The following is a 21690-nucleotide window of genomic DNA, read 5'->3' on the forward strand; positions in this document are numbered from 1 at the left end:
GTGGAGAAAAGGGAACCCTCCTACACTGTTGGTGGGAATGTAAATTGGTGCAGCATATGGAAAACAGCATGGAGGTTCCTTAAAAAACTAAAAATAGAGTTGCGATATGATCCAGCAATCCCACTCCTGGGCATATATTTGGAGAAAACTATAATTTGAAAAGATACATGCACCCCAGTGTTCATAGCAGCACTATTTACAATAGCCAAGATATGGAAGCAACCTAAATGTCCATCAACAGATGAATGGTAAAGAAGTTGTGCTATATATACGTACTATGGAATACTACTCAGCCATAAAAAAGAATGGAATAATGCCATTTGCAGCAAAATGGATGGACCTAGAGATTATCCTACTAAGTGAAGTAAGTCAGAAAGAGAAAGACAAATATTGTATAATATCACTTATATGTGGAATCTAAAATAATGATACAAATGAACTTATTTACAAAACAGACACAGACTCACAGACATAGAAAACAAATTTATGGTTACCAAAGGGGATGCAGGGTGGGGGAGGGATAAATTAGGAGTTTGGGATTATCAGATACAAACTAGTATATACAAAATAGATAAACAACAAGGTCCTACTGTATAGCACAGGGAACTATATTCAATATCCTGTAATAAACCATAATGGAAAAGAATATGAAAATATGAAAAAGAATATATATATATATAATAGGTATAAAACTGAATCACTTTGCTGTATACCAGAAACTAACACAACATTGTAAGTCGACTATTCTTTTTTTTTTTTTAATATACTGGTGTCTTTTTATTTATTTATTTATTTATTTATTTATTTATTTATTTATTTATTTATTTATTTATTTTTGGCTGTATTGGGTCTTCGTTGCTGTGCGAGGGCTTTCTCTAGTTGCGGCAAGCGGGGGCCACTCCTCATCGCGGTGCGCGGGCCTCTCACTATCGCGGCCTCTCTTGTTGCGGAGCACAGGCTCCAGACGCGCAGGCTCAGTAATTGTGGCTCATGGGCCCAGTTGCTCCGCGGCATGTGGGATCCTCTCAGACCAGGGCCCGAACCCGTGTCCCCTGCATTGGCAGGCAGATTCTCAACCACTGCGCCACCAGGGAAGCCCCGACTGTTCTTCAATAAAAAATTTAAATGATAAATAAATAAACCATCTAAAAAAATGTTATGGGGAAATGCAGAGGATTGTTAGAAATCAAAGAAAGCTAAAATATACATGCCAGTTTATTTTTCAGAGAAGCTTTGTGTTCAGGAGGAACCGAGGACCTAGAATGAGTTGAACTGGTCTAGAAGAGCTGATTGTGTTTTCTCATCATGTATGAGAGCAGGAAAGAGATGGAAACCATTCAGTGAACTGAAAGAGAATAAGAAGGGCTATGGGGCATGGGACAGTCTGGGGATGAAACATCGTCATCTCCATGTTTCCTTTATTATTTTTTTCTGTCTCTCCAAGTTCTTTTTTTCTTTCTGATTATGTAAGCAATATGTACTCATTTTTGAATATTTGGAAAATAGATATATAGCATGAAGAGTAAAAATCACTTGCAATCTACCATTCAGACAACCAATAACATCATGAATATTTTGGTGCATTTTCCTCCTAATCTTTTTTCTTTGGCTTTTGTATTTTGAAATATAGTTTCAGTTTTTATCTAAGTTATGCACGCATAAGGCTTTAAGAGAACAAGTGTTCTGCAAAGCTTTTTGGGAAAAGCAGAATTTTCAAGTTTTAATGGATTTTTTTGATACTAACCTTCATTTCTAAGTAACATGCTATTTTGCCTTTCTTTCTCTTTTCCAGTTTTAGGCATTATCTCTTGCCTTGAGAAAGGTGAGGAGAGGACCTGGCTGTTGCTAAAGTATACTTTTTAAAAAGGTAATGCCATGAATCTCATGCAGTCTTAAAGTGAGCACGTCAGATTTAGTGGTTTAAAAAAACAATTCAATACACTGTTTTTCATGATTCCCTGGGTAGGTTGGGCAGTTCCTGAGTTCTAAGAAGGCAAGAGCAGAGGCTTCTAGGCTTCCTAAACATACTCTCACCCCACCATTGGCCTATTGGTCAAAGCACATCACAAGCCAGCCCAGATTCAAGGGGGTGGAGAAATGAACTTTAACACTGATGTGAGAATGAGCAATACATCCTTGCAAAGAGCATGGCCACGAAGAGCTGTGATTTATTAGGGGTGTGTTCACCACAAAGTCATTTTTAATTTTGGTTCCCACCAAGTTACTGTTCCCTGTGTTCTTGTTTCTCTGATTATCCTATTAGAAGCTTTCTTCAGATATTTAGAGATCTTTGAAATATTTGGAGATGCTATTCAATCGTATGAAAGGACATGGCACTAAAACACTGATGGGAAGCTCTGCGCACAGGATTGGGGTGTGTTGAATGGGGGGTTCGCTACTTGGTGATCTAGCTGGGCCATTTGTTTGGGGAACCCCTCATCGTCAAATTCCCCAGGAAAATGTGTCTAATCTCCTGCCTGGAAGGTATAAACTTGGCTCCTGCGGTTCTCTATCCTGGGTCCTGATACAAGGCTGCTTTTAGTATCTCGGCTATGCCAGTGGCCCCTGTTTCAGGTACCCCCTGTTTGATCCTCTTTAGAGAATAAACTTACAGGCTTTGCCAGGGCCGGCAGAGGAACTGTGGATTCCATTGCTCTCTTCAATAGACTTTAGCAGACTCTCTTGTTCTTACTCCACTTTCACTCCTGTTTCCAAGGTGACTGGTGCCTTAATTTCTTTCACGGGTTATGTGGTGTAAATTGGTTTGCTTCTTGGCTTTCCATATTACCAGTTTAGGATTCAACTTTCCCAGTAATGCTGAGTCACTTACCAAACATCTGCTTTCCAGCTTCCAAAATCTTTCTCTTCTCTCCTCTCCCTTTCTCTTTGTCTGTATAGATTTATTCCCTGCCGTCACCCCCACCCCTCCTCCTTCATCATCATCATTAATGTGTTTCAGGAGTTACTACTGTGTACACGCAGGTTCAACCAGAAATCTCACTGCTTTATGCATGTTACACATGTATACTATATATTAATTCATTTTGCATGTTTATTTTTTCAAAGTTTGGGTTTCGGCACAGACTGGGTCACGTGAAGTGTTTGCAGTACCACAGCCCTTCTGGAAACCATAGTGCTGCTATACCTATGGCCTTAGTGAGGAATCTTTTTTTTAAAATAAATTTATTTATTTATTTATTTTTGGCTGCGTTGGGTCTGTGTTGCTGCACGTGGGCTTTCTCTAGTTGCGGCGAGCGGGGCTACTCTCCGTTGCGGTGCGCGGGCTTCTCATTGCAGTGGCTTCTCTTGCTGCGGAGCGTGGGCTCTAGGCACACGGGCTTCAGTAGTTGTGGCACGTGGGCTCAGTAGTTGTGGCACGTGGACTTAGTTGCTCTGCGGCATGTGGGATCTTCCCAGAGCAGGGCTCGAACCCGTGTCCCCTGCATTGGCAGGTGGATTCTTCACCACCATGGCCAGAGCTGATTGAAGTAGGGATGAGCTTCTGATCCAAAGTAACCAAATCTTTGGGTTAAGTTGTGACCTTTGAAATGGCCACACACAAGTGCTCTATCTTATATGTGTTTTCCATATTGAATGATGACTGCCATTTTTCTAAGGTATTTGTGTTAGTCACACACACAGAAAAAGGAATCCATTACTAGTAAAAACAAGAGCATCAAATATAGAGATAACTGAGCCAACATCATATCAGAACACTGGAGTAGGGAACAAGGGATGTCTGCTGCTGGTTGAAAATGAAAAAATTGCTTTGTACTAACATTCCAGTGCTCTGTGAAGCCTCTTTATGGGATAGTTGATACCGTTTACTATTTAATTTGCTTCCTTTATATCTATCCAATAAACCCAGATTCAACAGCATAAGCTAATCCTAGTTCTGTTCCTTGTGCAATTTGGAAAGAACTAGGTCCTTATAATCCTGAGCAGTGGGGAATACCCTGCCACTATTACTGTGATGAGAACGATCCTGAAAGAGAGAGTTTGAAAATGTCAGTCTTGCCTTACGTGGTTAAGGTGAGTATGTTCTGTTCAGAAGGTATGAATAGAAAAGAATAGCATCTCAGTTGAAAACCTGGAAGATACAGTTTCTAATTCTAGGCTCCTTACCAACTACTTAAATTCCTGAGGCAAGTCACCTACTGTCTACTCCCATTTATTTATTTTTTTCTTCATCTGCTGACTAAGGGCTTTGTACTAGAGGACTCAAAGTTCTCTTCTAGCTCTCCAATTCTGTATCAGCTGATACCTGTTGTCAGATTATTTCAAGATCATGAAGACAGAGATATATATGCAGCTCCCTTTTTTTTCAGGCAGTTACTTCATTTCATTGCTACCCCCAAACAACATTTTCTCCATTCCTTTTCATTCTCCTTCTATTTCTCTGTTATCATCAGTCACATTTTCTCCTATGCAAGCATTCTGTTGGGAAATAGGCAAAACAACAGCGTTTAGGTGTTTGTAGCAAAAGGGAGGATGTACAGCGCGTCAGTGTGAGCGTGTGTTTGAGCATGTGTACATACACGTGGTGGATATGGGGATTAGGGTGTGGGAATAGTGAAGGCAGGAAGAAAACAGATGATGGCTGGGAACCTGCCGTATCCAGGAATACCTTTGGCAGGGAAGTTTATCTTTGAAAAGAACTTTATGCCTTTTGGACATAGTGAGTTTTCACTATGAAATAAAAATAAAGCTGATCTAAAGTTTGATATTGGATCTAGAAAATTATAGAAATTTGGTATGAAATAAATTTTGTAAACATCAAAGTACATTAATCTGTCTCTCATTTAACAATGTTAAAAGAATAAGGTGAAAAGACATTAAGCCAAAAAATTATTGGTGAAGATTTCAATGGGGGGAATTATACGTTGTCCCCAGAGCTACAAAAGTCATAGTCATTTTCTAAATAAGCTAAAAAGAAAAAGAGGCACTTAATTATGCCTAGCATTTCTGAGTTTTCTTATTAAAAATGCAATTAGTTATTAAGTTTTTTTTTTAAGTAGACAACACAAAGACATTCTGAATAAAAGTATAGTTTGGTTTATCCCTCTAGCTAAATGCATTCTAAAACTATATTGTCTCCACGAAAAATTAAAAAATAGAACTACTGTATGATCCAGCAATCCCACTTCTGGATATTTATACAAAAGAATTGAAATTAGGATCTTGAAGAGATATCTGCACTCCCATGTTCATTATTCACAATAGCCAAGATATGGAAACAACCTACGTGTCTGTCTGCAGATGAATGGATAAACGAAATGTGTTATATACTTACAATAAAATATTATTCAGTCTTAAAAAAAAAAAAGGAAAGCCTGACATTTGTGATAACATGGACAGACCTTGGGGACATTATGCTAAGTGAAATAAGCCAGACACCGAAAGACAAATACTATATGGTCTCATTTACATGTGAAATCTAAAATAACCAAACTCAGGAAGCAGAAAATAGAAAGGTGGTTGCCAGGAGCTGGGGGGAGAGGAAAATGGGGGAGGTGATGGTCAAAGGTACCAAGTTTCAGTTAAGCAAGATAAATAAGATGTGCCTAAAGCTATCAATACTGTTTTATACACAGAATTTGCTGTGAGGATCGATCTTATGTTGTGTTCTTATCACACACCCAAAAACAATGATAATAATAATAAAGGTGACGGGGGAAACTTCAGGAGGTTGAATATGGATATGTTTATGTCCTTGATGGTAGTGATGATTTCAGGGGTGTATACTTACCCTCAAACTAACCGAGCTGTATACATTAAATATCTACCACTTTTTAAAAAAAAATTTTATTTATTTATTTATATTTATTTTTGGCTGTGTCGGGTCTTCGTTTCTGTGCAAGGGCTTTCTCTAGTTGCGGCAAGTGGGGACCACTGTTCCTCGTGGTGCGCGGGCCTCTCACTGTCGTGGCCTCTCTTGTTGCGGAGCACAAGCTCCAGACGCGCAGGCTCAGTAGTTGTGGCTCACGGGCCTAGTTGCTCCGTGGCATGCGGGATCTTCCCAGACCAGGGCTCGAACCTGTGTCCCCTGCATTGGCAGGCAGATTCTCAACCACTGTGCCACCAGGGAAGCCCATGTACCACTTTTTACATGTCAATCGCACCTCAAAAAAAGTGGTTTAAAAAGAAAATAAAATAGTTAGTATTTGGTTTTTTTCCAGAAAAGATTTGCTGACCTCTGCTTCAGGGCACTAATTTTCCAACCTCAATGTTCTTCTAAATCATTTGGAATACTTTTTTAAAAATGTAGCTTCCTGGGTTCCATCCTTGAAATGTTAATTCAGTAAATCTGCAGAGGCCTAGGAATTAGCATTTTAAACACTTTCATCAAATAGTTCTGACTCAGATAGTCTTGAGCCAAACATTAAGTAACACTGCCTAAGGGTCACCGATAAAAGCTCAAGAGGTAGTTTGCAGGAAAATTCAAAGAGCTCTCTGCAGTCTTTTCATCCCTTTCCCCCAAATTAAAACCAAGCCTCAATGCTTTTTGTCTTTCCTACAAAAGACAAAGTTGTCCTCATTAGAAACTCTCCCTTTTGTGTAAAACAAATACATTTCCACTGAAGTATACAGCCCTGGATATTTCACAAAGAGGCTCTCAAAGTAGGTTTAGTCTGAGATGTACTCTCAAGAGGTTTGCAGCGATGATTCTACCCTGTGTCAGTCATGTGTTCATGAATAAATTTTGATTTGTTCCTGCTCATATAATTTTACATGCATTGGAATAATTCATTTAAAAATGAAAAGGTTATTTTAAATTAAAATTTAAAAAGGTTATCTCTTATCCTTGAATAATTTTCTAAAGGAAATTATCCAGGCAAAAAATAAAATACTTGTTTGCTGCCAGCTTCTCGCTAAAATTTACTATAAGGTGGATTCAATATTGAGTTTCTTCTGTTCATACCTCCAGAAAGGAAATTATAATTTAACAAGCACACAAGCGCTCCTAGTATTTAATATTTTAGTGTTAAGCATGAGGATTATCACGCCTTGATCATCAGAAGTGATTAGCTAGTAATACAAAAATGCTGTTTAGGGTAAGAAATTGTGAAGAGAGTATATTCTAACACCGTTTCCCTAATAATTCTGATCTGAGGAATCCCATGAACTTTGGTTAAAAGTGCACATTTTGAGGCGCCTCTCCTAGAGATTCTGATTTGTTAATCTGGAATGGTTCCCAGAAATCTTTATTTTTAATAAGAAGCCAGGTCATTTTTTAGATCAAGAAAGGTTAGAGGACATTGCTACAAGGTTAGATTTTCCTGATCAATTGTCAACATTACAGGCTTTTTTCTTTAATATTTAGGAATTACAGAAAAAGAAGAGGTGCTGTGTTCTTTAGGCATCACATTGTGGATGCTTCTGATTTATTCTTCTCATAGATTTCTGCCTCTGGTAAAAGAATAGAGATGCTTGGTTTGAATCTGTTCCATCACCTCAGTTCTTTGGCTGTTCGGTGCTTAACCACGTTTGGCTTAGATGCGCTGAGTCCTTAGATGGGGCAGCCCAGTTTTATACAGCCCATCTTTTAACTTCCTTGCAAAAAAGGATAGCCCTGACCTCCCCCACTCTGCCCATTTTGTAGATCCCCATCCTTGTGTCTACTATACCGATGTGTCAGTATAAAGAATTTGATGTATAATACACTTCTCTCTCTAGGCACATATACAGAAGAAAAATATTTGTTTGGTGAGTGTTTGGTACAGTAAAATATTTTCAAACCGAGGAGGGGGAAGATTCCATATGGTGTTCTTAACCAGAATCAGGAAAGGGGTACACAATTTGAAAACATTCTCAATATTAGAATATAATTTTTATTTGTAAAATAAAAAAATTATTTCTATGCTTTTCATATCAGCTGAAAAAATTGCAACAGGTATTTTTTGACTGATGGAGATATGCAGAAGACATAGTAATTTTTAACTAGAAGCAATCTCCTCCTGGAGGAAATATGAGAAGTGAAAATTTAATTTTAACAAAAGAAGACATGATTCAAAAGATTTTAAAACTAGGGTGGATGCCTTCTAATACATTCCTTCCAATGTTAAAGTCTGTGATTTTTCAAACATTCAGAATCTCTTGCCTTAAAAAATATTATTCTGATCACTTTACTCAATTTCATTCCTCCTACATGCATGTTTGATTGTAGTGTACACAGACTTGAGGAAAAACCCTGGAGTTCTGTTTACTCCTAGGATGTAGAAAGCTGAAAAACAAACAAACAAAAAACCAAAAAACATGCTCCCATCTATCAGTGAGAAAGAGCTGGATAAATGACAAAATTACAACTTTCCCTGAATCCATCAGAGAACTAACGATGCAAGGGGACGGAATAATCTAAATTGATGGAGGGACAACCTCCTCCAAGAAGAGAAGGAACGTGTGGAATGGATCAGCTGTGTAGAGCAAGGCAGGAAGAGATGCCAGCCACCATACTTACACCCTGACAGAAGAAATGGCATGCCTGTCTTTAGACACAAATATTATTTACCTCAGCTTCTACAAGTCTATGCAAAATACGTGGCATTCAATAAAAAATTACAAAACACACAAGAATAATGAAATCATTCTCAAGAGACAAAGAAATGACCCAAAATGTTATAAGTATTAGACAGGGAATTTTAATTGCTCTTTAACAATAAACTTTGATTTAAAAATACTTTTAGATTTACAAAAGAGTTGCAAAGATGGAACAAAGAGTGCTAATACCTGGTTTCCCTGATTGTTAATTAGGATACATAGGGAACATGTGTGCACTTGTCAGAATTAAGGATCTAACATTGATGATACATTACTATTAACTAACTTCTGAAGTTTATTCAGATTTCACTAGATTTTCCTTAATGTCCTTTTTCTGTTCCAGGATCTTACCCACAAAGTCATGTTGCATTTAGTCATTATGCTGCCTTAGCCGCCTCTGGTCTGTGACAGTTTCTCCAACTTTTTGATAAACTGGACAGTTTTCAGGAGTACTGGTTGGATATTTTGTAGACTGTCCCTGGATTTGGGCTTGTCTATCTGATGTTTTTCTCATGGTTAAACTAGATTTTTAGGAGGAAGACCACAGAGTTAAAGTGCTGTTCTCATTACTTCATACCAAGCTCCCATGCTATCAACATGACTTATCATTGATGAGGTTAGCCTTGATCATCTGGCCTAGGTAATATTTGCCAGGGTTCAGTTTAGCTGTTTAGCTTTTTATTTGCTGTTGGGACAGAGTGGCAACTTTCAAGCTCCTTATATATGGAAGAGAAAACTAGTAGTCCCTGTTGTATTATTCTAGAAAATGATTTATTTCACCTATATTTTAAAACTGCTTAGAATTTTGCAAAATAGTCTCATGATTTTTTTTAAAAAGTCCTTCTGTTTTAGTGGTTATTTCTTTTTTGCCATTTATAATTTTGTATAATTTTGCTTTTCCCTTTTGTTTCTAGATTAAGTTAGCTAGTGATCTGTCTACTGTGTTAAAATTTTCAACTGACACTTTTCGATTTTATTAGTTTAACTCTTTCTCTTTTTGAATCCATTAATTTTTGCTTTTATACTTGTTAATTTCCTCTGGCTTTCCTTTGTTTTCCTTTTATAGCTTTGTAAGTTGGGTGCTTAATTAATTTTCCTTTTGTATTTGTATTTCTATCGGCACTTAACACTAAAACTGCTTTAGTTGTATCACATAGATTTGATATGTTATATTTTCATGGTTGTTAATAAATTTTTGAAATCTTGATTTGTGTTTTCTGTTGACCCAAGAGTTGTTTTATTAGCATGTTTTTCAATTTTTATGTAAAAAGATCCTTTAAAAATTTTTTTTTAAATTTTTATTTATTTATTTATTTATGGCTGTGTTGGGTCTTCGTTTCTGTGCAAGGGCTTCCCCCAGCTGCGGCAAGCGGGGGCCACTCTTCATCGCGGTGTGCGGGCCTCTCACTATCGCGGCCTCTCTTGTTGTGGAGCACAGGCTCCAGACGTGCAGGCCCAGTAATTGTGGCTCACGGGCCTAGTTGCTCCGCGGCATGTGGGATCTTCCCAGACCAGGGCTCGAACCCGTGTCCCCGGCATTGGCAGGCAGATTCTCAACCACTGCGCCACCAGGGAAGCCCTAAAATTTTTTTATTATTAATTTCTAGGTTTATTACATTGTGTCAAATAATGCTGTTAGTATTATTTCCATTTTGGTATTTATGGACTTTTTCTTTTTTTGGTTTTATATGTAGTCAATTTTCATAACATGTTACATGTACAGTTAAGAAAATATATTCTCTAATGTTAGAGTTTGACATATATCTACCATATTTTTGTACTGTTTATGTGTCATATATTTCTCTTTACTAATTCGTTGTTTGTCATTTTTTTTCTTCACCATTTTCTAGTTTTTTCTATAACAATATTGAAATTAGCTAGTTTCTTAGTTCATATTCATTCCCTGGATACAAAACTTGAGCAGCTTCTTGTTCAAGTGATGTATTGAAGGAATGTTTTGAGGAGAAAACAAGTGACGGGTGCTGGATAGGGCAAGGGGGGGAAAGCTTCAACCAGGTAAGGATGTGGGAGCCCAGGCGGAGTTTTGAACATGAATTATGCCATAGAGTGAGTCTGGCCCAAGGGGCTTGGACTTTCATGCTCCATATCACTTAGTAATTAGCTGTAGGCTGCAATCTGTGGGCTGGAAATAGTCTTCTGAGTGAGGTTGTTTCTGTTGCTTGTTGGCAGTTCTCTCCGGAAGGGAGCACCTGTGAGCTGTTAGCAGTCCACACTGACAACAGCTAGGAGATAAGTCACTGTCTTGGTAAAGTGGATCAGGGAAGGAAATAAAGACCATCTACTACAGCTAATAATCTCTTCTTCCCCTTTTCTGCCATTAAGTTTAAGATGTTTTTCTTCCCCCATTGATATAGAATGCAAACCACATGGAGAGGGGGTAAGTATGTATTGCCAAGCTTACCATTGTCTTACACGTATTTCACATATGTGTGCTACCAGCCCTGACATTTTGGGACCCTTGATTTTAACAAATGCCAAGGTAGCCATATTTAATTATCCTTCTTTATTTTTGATATATTTTTCTGGCATCAATTGCTTGAAAACTTTCTATCCATTCCAGGTATGAAAACATTTTTGGTGATACTTACCTAATTTTTTATTAGTGAAAAATGGCGATAGATGTGTGAGGCCTGTAAATTACAGATTGTAGGTATTTGCGTGAGAAAGTTGTGAAGAGACTACTTTGTCTCACTCTGCTCCCCCTCTAGTTCCCTTCCTGTGAGCCTTCAGTGAAGGCTGGAAACTGAATTTGACCTTTTCCAGACTGTTTATAGCCAGGGCTCTCTGTGTGATCCAGGTTCAGTCAAGCCGAGGCACCCACCAGAGTCACACAGGGGGAAAGCGGGAGAGGGATAAATTGGGGGACTGGGATTGCCATATACATACTGCCATATGTAAAATAGATAACTGATAAGGACCTGCTGTACAGCACAGGGAACTCCACTCATTACTCTGTAATGATATGTATAACTGATTCACTTGGCTGTACAGCAGAAACTAACACAACATTGTAAATCAACTCTACTCCAATAAAAATTAAAAAAAAAAAAAAAAGATTTAATCTTGGGTCAGAGGTGTCCAAGCCTCTTGGGCAGCTGTAACACAAGTTCTGTTGCCTGTTCCCTAACGTCCTGGATGCCAATTGGCAGATGCTGCTGCAGGAAAAGCCCTGTAGTATGGTTGGGCATTTCTTCTGGTTGCATGGTTTCTATTTTTGAAGTGCTCCCTGAAACTATATCCTGCCTAAAAACTTGCAGTAAATCCCTCCCTCCTCAAACTATCTAGAGTGGATTTCATTGCCTGCAACTAAGAACAGTGACCCACCCAGTCAGTGACAGTAATAAATCTAAGTATGGCAGGATTATTCTCAAAATAATATCTCAGTGAGGTTACCACATTCTAGGTTCTGCTCCTTAACTTTGTGGGTCCAGAGACCCATCCCTGTCAGTTCTCTGAGGTAGTCAGTTTCAGAAATGGACTCATACTGTTACCATATGATCTTGCAATCCCACTTCTGGGCATATATCTGGAGAAAACTGTAATTTGAAAAGATACATGCACCCCAGTGTTCATAGCAGCACTATTTACAAGACATGGAAGCAACCTAAATGTCCATTGACAGATGAGTGGATAAAGAAGTTGTGGTACATATATACAATGGAATATTGCTCAGGCATTAAAAAGAATGAAATAATGCTATTTGCAACAACATGGATGGACCTAGAGATTATCATACTAAGTGAAGTAAGCCAGACAGAGAAAGGCAGATGTCATATGATATCACTTATGTGGAATCTTAAAAAAAAAAAAAAAAAAAGATATAATTGAACTTATTTACAGAACAGACAGAGACAGACATAGAAAACAAACTTACGGTTAACAAAGGGGAAAGGGGGGGAACGATAAATTAGGAGGTTGGGCTTAACATATACACACTACAGTATATAAAATAGATAACCAACAAAGACCTACTGTACAGAACAGGGAACTACACTCAATATGTATATGCGTGTGTGTGTGTGTGTGTGTGTGTGTGTGTGTATATATATATATATGACACTGTGCTGTACACCTGAAACTAATACAACATTGTAAATCAACTATACTTCAATTAAAAAAAAAAAAAAGAAAAACAGACTCATACTACTGAAACTGATATGAAGACAAATGATACTGAGGTGGGCATAAGCATGCATGGTAATTAAACAGTCAAGATGTCAGGGAAATTTCTGCCTAAACACAAGCTATAATATATGATCTTAAGTATGGGTAAAGAAAACTGGGACTGAGTAAGAAGATGGCAGAAATGAACCTCACAGAAACCAATATGGTAATATTTATCAAGTATCAAAAACATGATGATAACATCAGCTGCACAATAGCTTTGCAGAGTCTCTCTTCTGTTTCTCAGGGGATGCTCTCAGGGTGGTGGCAAAGGTGGCAGAGCAGTCAGTGTGGGGTATCAGACACTTGTCCTAATATCCAGGAACTGTCCTGAAGTCTTGCCATGCTATACTCATGTATGTCATGGATTCTCCTCTTACTTGTACCCACATTTTAGGACCTAGGAATTTTCCTTTTATGTCCACTTGGAGGCATGGTCATAGACTATCAACATGAAATGCCAAATCATAATGAGTGAGTGAGAGAATATAGAGCAAAAACTGGAGGGATTTATATGACCTTGTGACAAACCTCTCAGATAATAGCTTGAAGGACTTGTCAATAGGACTAGAAAGCTTCAAGTTGGTTGACCAAACATCCCCCTACCATGGGCAGACCTGGATGAATATCATGAAATTCAAATTTCTTACCTTTTTGTGTGTGTGTTTATTAGTTTATTTTAAGACATGTTTTACCTCTCTTTCTGTGTAATATGTTACAGTCTGGAGTCTGTCTAGACATACATCTTGAGATTTGATTGGAGTACATTCTACCCACCCTTTTTCTGATTAATTCTTAGGTTACTACATTTAGAGCAGAGGTAGGGAGAAAAGTTGATTTCTTGATTTACCCTTCAGAAGACAGTCTTATTTCCAAATTCTTGGAGTGGGTCTCATTCAAACCATCAAATACTGACAACACCAGTCTGCCAATATTCTCAAGAAATATCTACCTACACAGTCTATCTTTAGACTTTAAGAATGAAGGCTTGTGAAACTTATCTTCCCTCTAATTTTAAACTTAAATTTTAAGATCTATTTTTTCCTGCAAATGCAAATGATTATTCCCAGTCATTTTGACTGTATCTTGGCTGTGTTTCAGTTGCTTACATCTAGCATATTTTAATAAAAGTTAATTTTTAAAAATCTAGCATTTAGTTTAAAATTTAAAGAAAAACTTTAGTCATGATATAGGATTTATCTCTAACCAGTATGACCTGTCATTTTTGATATATTCTATCTAAAAAAATTATTTGAAGAAACTTGGCATGGCAATATAGTTAATACAACTATATGTTTGCCACCAAAACTAGCAAAAAGTCAATTCACACTTAGGATCAATTTTGTAAGTTTTATTAAATACAGAACATCATCTTAAAGAAATGTCTGGGGAGTTTGAGACATGGCTAAAATATGGTGAATGAGTCTCAAGGATTCTATTAAAAACTCTGTCTAGAAAAATCAAAGAAGATGCCTTTCCCCCTCTTATTAGGAAGCATTTTGACATTGTGAATAGTCACAGGAATAAGTTATTTTATACTGATTGTAAAATATACTATAGATGCTCCTCTAGGCTTTATAAGAAAGAGTTCCCCAAAATCTCTCCTTTAATATGCATTTCTGGAATTAAAGTAAGTCTGGATAATTTTTTTAAAAGGTTTACAATTGCAGGTGTGTTATGATTGCTTTTTTGCTACAATACTACTCATACTATTATCCTTGGTAGCCTTTCTCTCTCTTTTGGCTCTTTATCTTTAGCAAGACCAATTTTGGAAAGAACTTGCCATAGTTTACAATACAAATACAAGAACAATGTGGGCCATTAACACAAGAACAGTAACACCGTTAACAAAATATAAACAAAAACACCAAAACAGGAAAAAGAGCAGAACTCAGTGTTCTGCTCAAGATTTACCAGGCACTGGAAGTTATTGTGATCAAGTCCAAACTTTAAGGCTACTCTATCTGGATTCAAGTAGAGGGAATTGTGAAGTTTGTGGTGGCAGGAAGACTAAGGATCATCAGACGTTAAACCTTTACCTTGGCCTTTGGTTCCTTCTGGGAAAGGAATTTATCTCAGGGTCTATTTATAAGGAGAATGTAATGCACAATACCTGACAAGCAATCTCAGAGAAAATGTAGGCACATTTAACATCTTACTGACTTTTACATCTCCTGTAAAAATTTTATTGAATAGACTGAGCTCCAAAGAAACAAGTTTTTCTCCAACTTCTGCCTTCAAACATGTTCTAGAGATCGTCATTTCCCACCTCTTGTGGGTATTATAGATTCCACAGGTTTCTACGAATAGTCCCCTTTTGATTTATAGTATGAAACTATAAATAAACAAGAGGAAAGCTGGAAAACTTAGAAGCATGAGGGAACTAAACAACATACTCCTGAACAACCAGTGGGTCAAAGAAGGGATCGAAAGAGAAATTTAAATATATCTCAAAATAAATGAAAATGAAAACACAATAACCAAAACCTATGGGATGCTGCAACAGCAGTTCGTAAAGGGAAGTTCATAGTGATAAATGTATATGTTAAGAAAAGAGGAAGATGTCAAATAAACAGCATAACTTTACACTTCAAAGAACTAGAAACAAAAGAACAAACTAAGCTCAAAGTAAGCAGAAAGAAGATCATAACAAAGATCAGCATGGAAATAAATGAAATAGAGACTAGAAAGATAAAAGGTCAGTGAAACTATTAGCTGCTTTTTAAAAGATAAAGTTGACAAACCTGAGGAAAAAAGAAGACACAAATAAAATCAGAAATGAAAGAGGAGACATAACTGACACCACAGAAATACATAGATCATAAGAGACTACTATGAACAATTACATGCCAAAAATTAGGTAACCTAGAAGAAATGGATAAATTCCTAGAAACATAAAAGTATCTAAGACTGAATCATGAAGAAATAGAAAATATAAACAGATCAACAATGATTAAGAAGATTGAATCAGTGATCAAAAACCTCTTAACAAAAAAAGCCCAAGACCAGATGATTTTACTAGTGAATTTTACCAAACATTTAAAGAAGAATTAACAATAATCCTTCTTGAACTCTTCCAAAAATTGAAGAGGAGGGAACACCTTCAAATTAATTTTATGAAACCAGCTTACCCTGATACCAAAGCTAGACAAGAACACTGATGAACATAGATGTAAAAATCCTCAACAAAATACAAGCAAATCAAGTTCATCAGTACATTAAATGAATCATACACCACGATCAAGAGGACTTTATCCCTGGGATGCAAGGATGATTCAACATACACAAATCAATAAATGTGATACACCACATGAATAGAATGAAAGATAAAATTCAAATGATCATCTCAATAAATGCTATGAATAATGAGAGTTATATAGGGTAGACTGCTTACAAGCTGGACAATACAGGTATATAGGCCCTTGGTGCCTGAATCTCATATCTACCTAACTCAAGCTCTCAAAAGAATTTCCTTGTTCTTAGCACAAGCATCTCTGTTATTCTTTCTAAAGTATCTTCCTTTTAAATCCTAACCAAATTTAATTTAATCCAAATTAAAACTTTTCACTTCTAATCTTAGAACATTTTTATTTTATGGAATAGATTTTAATCTATTTACTACTTTTAATGTCAACTTTCCATGGCATGTCCATTAGCTGAATATTCAATAATAGATGATCAGGGGTTTCTTCAAAACTTGTATATGAGGAAACTGCACATAGTACCCAAGATTTGGGGGAATGCAGAAAATTTTCAGACCATGAATGTTTCCATTTTTTTCTAATGGAATGTGAGAGTTTATCTTTATTTTATTCTGAAGGACTTTAAAAGAAGGGATACATGATAAAAAGCCTATAAAAGGTGAAATATGTGATGTTTGAAGTCTCATGGTAGACTTTTTATATATATTTTTAAAAAACACTCATCTAGATGAGGTGCTTTGAGCAGTTCTGAAAAATGTAGTTCCAGAAAGCAACTGCTTTGATTCCTAAGGAAGAAATTCTAAATAATGCAAGCTTTTTTGTAAGCATCTGGGTTTTTGATAATTCTGTCTACCTACAACAAACTTGTGAGTGCATAACCACTATTTTAATAATTATTTTCCCTACACTAGTGTGTAATACCATATTTGACTTTGCTTATGCAGGCCATAAGTTCCAAAAGGCAATTTCCTGGGCCACAAAGGCATCCATTTGAAAACACTTGAGATTGAATCAACATACTTTAATAAAAAAAGATGTATAATCTAAAAAAAAAAAAAAAAAAACCAAAAAAAACTTCACTCCTTTAAAATTTATCTCTTCGTTTCCTTTCGTTTTCCTTTGCTTCTTAGGTCTGGTATTAAACAGTATGAACTTAGGTAATTCACATGACTTTTGTCGGTCTGTTTTCCAGGATTGGATGATCATGACCTAACTTGTCCAGTTGAAAATGATTAAATGTACGTGGAAGCTCTTTGTGAACTATTAGATACCACAATGATATGAGGCAGTTATTATTTCTGTTTCTACATTTTATTTTATTAATTTCTGGATACCTTCCACTGGCTCTAACATCCCTACCTCATGCATATCCTTCCTGGATACCTTTTCCATTGCACTTTACTCAAAATAAGACAGCGAGAGTATTACACATATTTAACAACTTCTGGAAGAGTATCTGTGTATTTGATAGTTGGGAGCAGAGGGGGAAGGTTTTTTTTTTTTGTCTCTCTTCTCTATTTACACATACGTGTGGAATACAGTTTCTGTTTCTTTCAGCTTTCTGAGATTTTTAGAACATGCAGTATGTGGATACAAATGACCAATAGCAATAATTCAAATTGCAATTGCTTTTTTTGTCTCACCTATTCTGGTAGGCTCCCAAACTCTTGCAACGTACTACCCCACCAGCTTCCTAAGCATTCCTGGGATTATCTGGTCAGATAACACAAGGTTGATATCTACATTTTATTTTCCTTTATTTACCCAGTCCCATTTCATCTGGTTATGACTCTGCTCCCCAGACATTATTGCATTCACCAGGCTCTGTCCCACCTTCTACTCCAGTTGAACCATTGGAGCTTGGGAAATGCTAAGGCTGCATGGGGTGCTACTGTGAAGTGGGAAAATACGCTTTACTCCCCTTTCTATGTAACAGTAGAAATGCTGCTGAGATATATCAAATGGAACAGAGTCTTTGGAAAAAGTTTTTTCAGTTTGTACTTACATTTCACACCTTCAGTTTCAAATATGAATTCAAGGGATGACTTGACTGGGAGACAAGTCAGAGTGATAGACCCAAGACCAGATCAGAATTTCCATTCCCTTCCAGGACTAAGCTTTCTTTTGTGGTCAAAACTTGAGATACTGCATTCTTTTTCCTGTAGGATGGTTTTATCCTCGGGAGGTGTTTGAGCCTTCTCATGGCAGAACCAGAAGTTCAGTTCATCAGACATGCCCCATATATATAAAAGGTGAAAACAATTATATTCATAAACTCTGGCATCAGACTGCTTTAAGAGATGAAGCTGTCCTTAGGAAAAATACCTTGACAAGTGCCTGGAGCAGATGGAAGCTGAGACTCAAAGGTCCAGAGGTTGGCAATTACTAAGACACTTTGTTGCTAGTGGGTGGGGGTGAAGAGGAGAGAAATATGGAGAGCGATGCCATGGGGATAAGGTAGGACTTAGCCCTATAAGGAAAAGAGTATGAGAGAAACCTGTGGGATTGGGAGGTTGAAAGGACTTCTAAAGAATAGGAAAGTCCTGTACGTGATTTTAATTCGATTCCTGTGTGGTTCCTGTATTCTTATCCATTTGGGAAGGACTTTGGATTGTCAGAGAGCACAGAATAGAAAATTATAGAAAACTTAAGCCAATGTCACTCAGATTTTACAAAGAGGAGTTCCCAGCTCACATCTGGGTTATGTATGGAAGAAAGTGAGCTAAGCCTCAATCTGGGAATATTTCTAGAAAGTCCATTCCAACCTGTGGTACAATGAAGAGGCAAGAATCCAGCCAGTGGAAACTGTGTGCAGTTGGTCAAATTAAATTGCCAATATTTGAAGAGGTTCCAGGATGACCCTAGATTGGGTAAGTCATCTGCTTTTCTGGGGAAAGTAATGTCTTGGCAAGAAAAAGAAGAGTTAAAATTTGACTTGAATATTAAAAGCATAAAGGCACAGTATTTGGAAGAGACACAAATAAGGAAAATCACGTTACTGAATAAAAGCACAGAAGCAACGGAGAGAGAGATACAAGATCTTTTCTTGACTAAAATATGGAAAGTAACTCAAGGGCTTAGCATGGAGAACATTCAGAATGTGGGCAATAAATTCTTGTGGGGAAAGGATTCATATTAGTATGAAGAATTGGCAGTCATGGAATGGGTCAAATAAAAACAAAATGCAGACACCGTGACTTTGGGTCTCTTGTGTTGAATATACTGGGAGAAAGATTTCAGAGGTAGAGAGGACTAAGGAGAGATGGAGATGTCATGAGAAAGTTGGGGCCAGCCTGGGGACAGTGGAAAGGAAAAGAAAGGAGTGGCATAGATTAGAGAAGGGATTGCTTGTTTGGAGATAGATGGCTGTAGGGAAAGAGAGCGAGGCTTGCATTTATGGTGCGTCACTATCACACGGGATTGTCAAGAGTCCTGCCGGTTAGGTTATTGATATTAGTTGTATCAGTGCAAACACCCATTTGCCCAGGGTTCTTCATGTCCCCTGTGCCTCAGGCAGCCTCTAGGCCCCAATACCTTACCTTTAAAACCCTTTTCAATTTAGGGCTGCTCAGCATCAGTGAAGTCAAATGAATAGAGACTAGAGCATAGATGATAGCTTCCCAGGCCCAGAACTAGGACCCCTTATTAAAAAGGACACCCCAGATGGAGATTAGTAGGGTCAGAAAATAAGAGGTGAAGAAAATGAGGAAGACGGCAAGAGACCTCAGGGCAGTAGAGTGAGCTTCCAGGCTGGAGTTGGAGTGGCTGGTGTGATGATCTTTCATCTGCCTCAGGTGTTGGAATAATAAGGCCATGAGCAAGACGGTGGAGGCCAGGAACAGGAGGAAAGGAATAATCAACACAACCACTTGCTGGCACATGGAAAAATCCCACAGGAATATCTCAAGTCTCTCAGTCGTGGTGCTGTTTCTAGGGAAATGCGTCTTGGAGATTAATTGAATCTTGCTGTAATGCCCAACAGCTGCAAAGATGATAGACACACAAGAAATCAGCAGAGAACCCAGCAACAGCCGAGGAACCAACCTCACAATTCTCCACTTCAGCCAGAAGGTGGGGTGGCTGAAGGAGACTTTGACACAGTAGAAGACAGCAAGCAAGCTGGTCAACCAGAATGAAAGAATGTTAGTAAATTCCCAGACGATCCTGAAGTACCAAAATTCGTAACTATAGGGTAGAAGTGGGAGCAAAAGTTGTACAGCATCGATGACCACAGTTGACAGAAGCAGCAGACACCCAGGCTGGTGAAAATCATTTCCACTGGTGACAGCCTTTGGAAACTCACCCACTCTGTGCCCAGCACTACAGCAGTTAAGCTGCTCTGCGCAGTTATTGTCAAGAACTTGAGCATATAGATGATCATGAAGAAGACGGAGAGTTGGATGGTTATCATCCTTCTATTCTAAAGAAACTTCCTGGGCACAGACTCAGAACCTCTGCAACAATTTCCAGGTAGGGACCGGATTCCTGGCCCCACTAGTGTTTCACACAAGAAAATATCTCCCTCTGGATGCACATTTTTCTGGGCTTATTTTTGACTTTCCCATTTTCCTATCTGCAGGATTTGCTTATGCTTCGCTTGCTGGTTTGTTATCAGGCCTGGATGCAGGGAAATGTTGTTTGAATGTGGATTCTTGCTCCTGAGGTGATTTGATTATTCCCATAAAAAGCATCCCTATTTCATAACCATGCTGTTTATTTCTTCTTTATCTGCCTGAGGTGTCTTTAGCTTATTTCCCCATCTTTTTAATAGAATATCCTCAGTCTTTCAACCTAAAATTTGAACCACAGGATAGATAAATCCTTCCCTGTCCATTCACATCCTGGGTAACATTTCTGCTCACTGAGTGCTGTAACAATGTCAACTTCAGAAACCCGTGTCCCCAGCTTCTACAGCAGCTGGGCATGGATGGTACAATCAAAGTTTGAGTGCATAGAAAAAACAGCAAAGAAAATCTTTGCTCTGAGATTCCACCCACGAAATTGCTGGAAGCTGAGACCTTCAAGTATCCCCATCCAAGACGGGCCACTTTCTTTACTGCCCATTGAATTCCTCAGAGAAATCGCTGCACGGTGCCCCCAGTGCTCTCCCTACAATTGAGGTGTGGCCTCCTTGGCTGTTGTTCTGCCGACTCCTGTGCCTTGAGCTCCTGCTTTATATATGTTTGGGAAATGTTCTTGTTCCATTATCATCACCATTTTTTTTTCCCCCTTATATGGCGAGGCTCTGTTTGTCACCGCTCCCATTGCTCAAGATGAATTGAAAGAGGGCCCTCTTACCATGAGTAAAACCATTTTGAAACATGGGGTCTACTGAATAGAGAAGCGTAGAAGCCTTGCTCTCTTTGTTTGTTTGTTTATGTATTATTGTCTTCGAGCTTTCCCTTCTCTAACCAGCCTGTGGAGACAAAGGTAATCGCTGTTGATGGTAACTTCGATGTCCCTGGCCCTGCTGTAATCTGGCTCTGTAAAATTGTAGCCCTCTGTAAAGTCCCCACTAGGTATTTCTGGAAGTGTCTCATGAGGGCTCACAAGCAAGTCTGACCCCAGTGGATGTGGAATGGGCTGGTCCGTCAGGCGCCTGCTGAGGATAGGCGCTTGGCAGCTGCTTCCCTGTCCAGCTGTGTAGCCTGGCCTGGGCTGCACCGTCCCCCGTCTGTGCTCCTGCTGCTCCGAGCTCCACCCCGTGGGCCCTGAGGCTGAGCTGAGCAGCCACATGTCTGTGGGGAAGCAGCCCAGTATTCAC

The 21690-nt window shown here is 38.3% G+C and overlaps 1 protein-coding gene across 1 annotated transcript; it reads right to left on the reverse strand.

The window, feature by feature from the left end:
* Positions 1 to 19435: 19435 nt before the first annotated feature.
* TAS2R16 (taste 2 receptor member 16) lies at positions 19436 to 20337 on the reverse strand. The gene is given in 2 exon segments (XM_068550452.1): positions 19436 to 20113; positions 20116 to 20337. Coding segments are annotated over 2 exon segments (900 nt in total).
* Positions 20338 to 21690: the final 1353 nt, after the last annotated feature.

This window comes from Eschrichtius robustus, chromosome 8 (assembly GCF_028021215.1).
Source record: "Eschrichtius robustus isolate mEscRob2 chromosome 8, mEscRob2.pri, whole genome shotgun sequence".
Lineage (NCBI taxonomy): Eukaryota > Metazoa > Chordata > Mammalia > Artiodactyla > Eschrichtiidae > Eschrichtius > Eschrichtius robustus.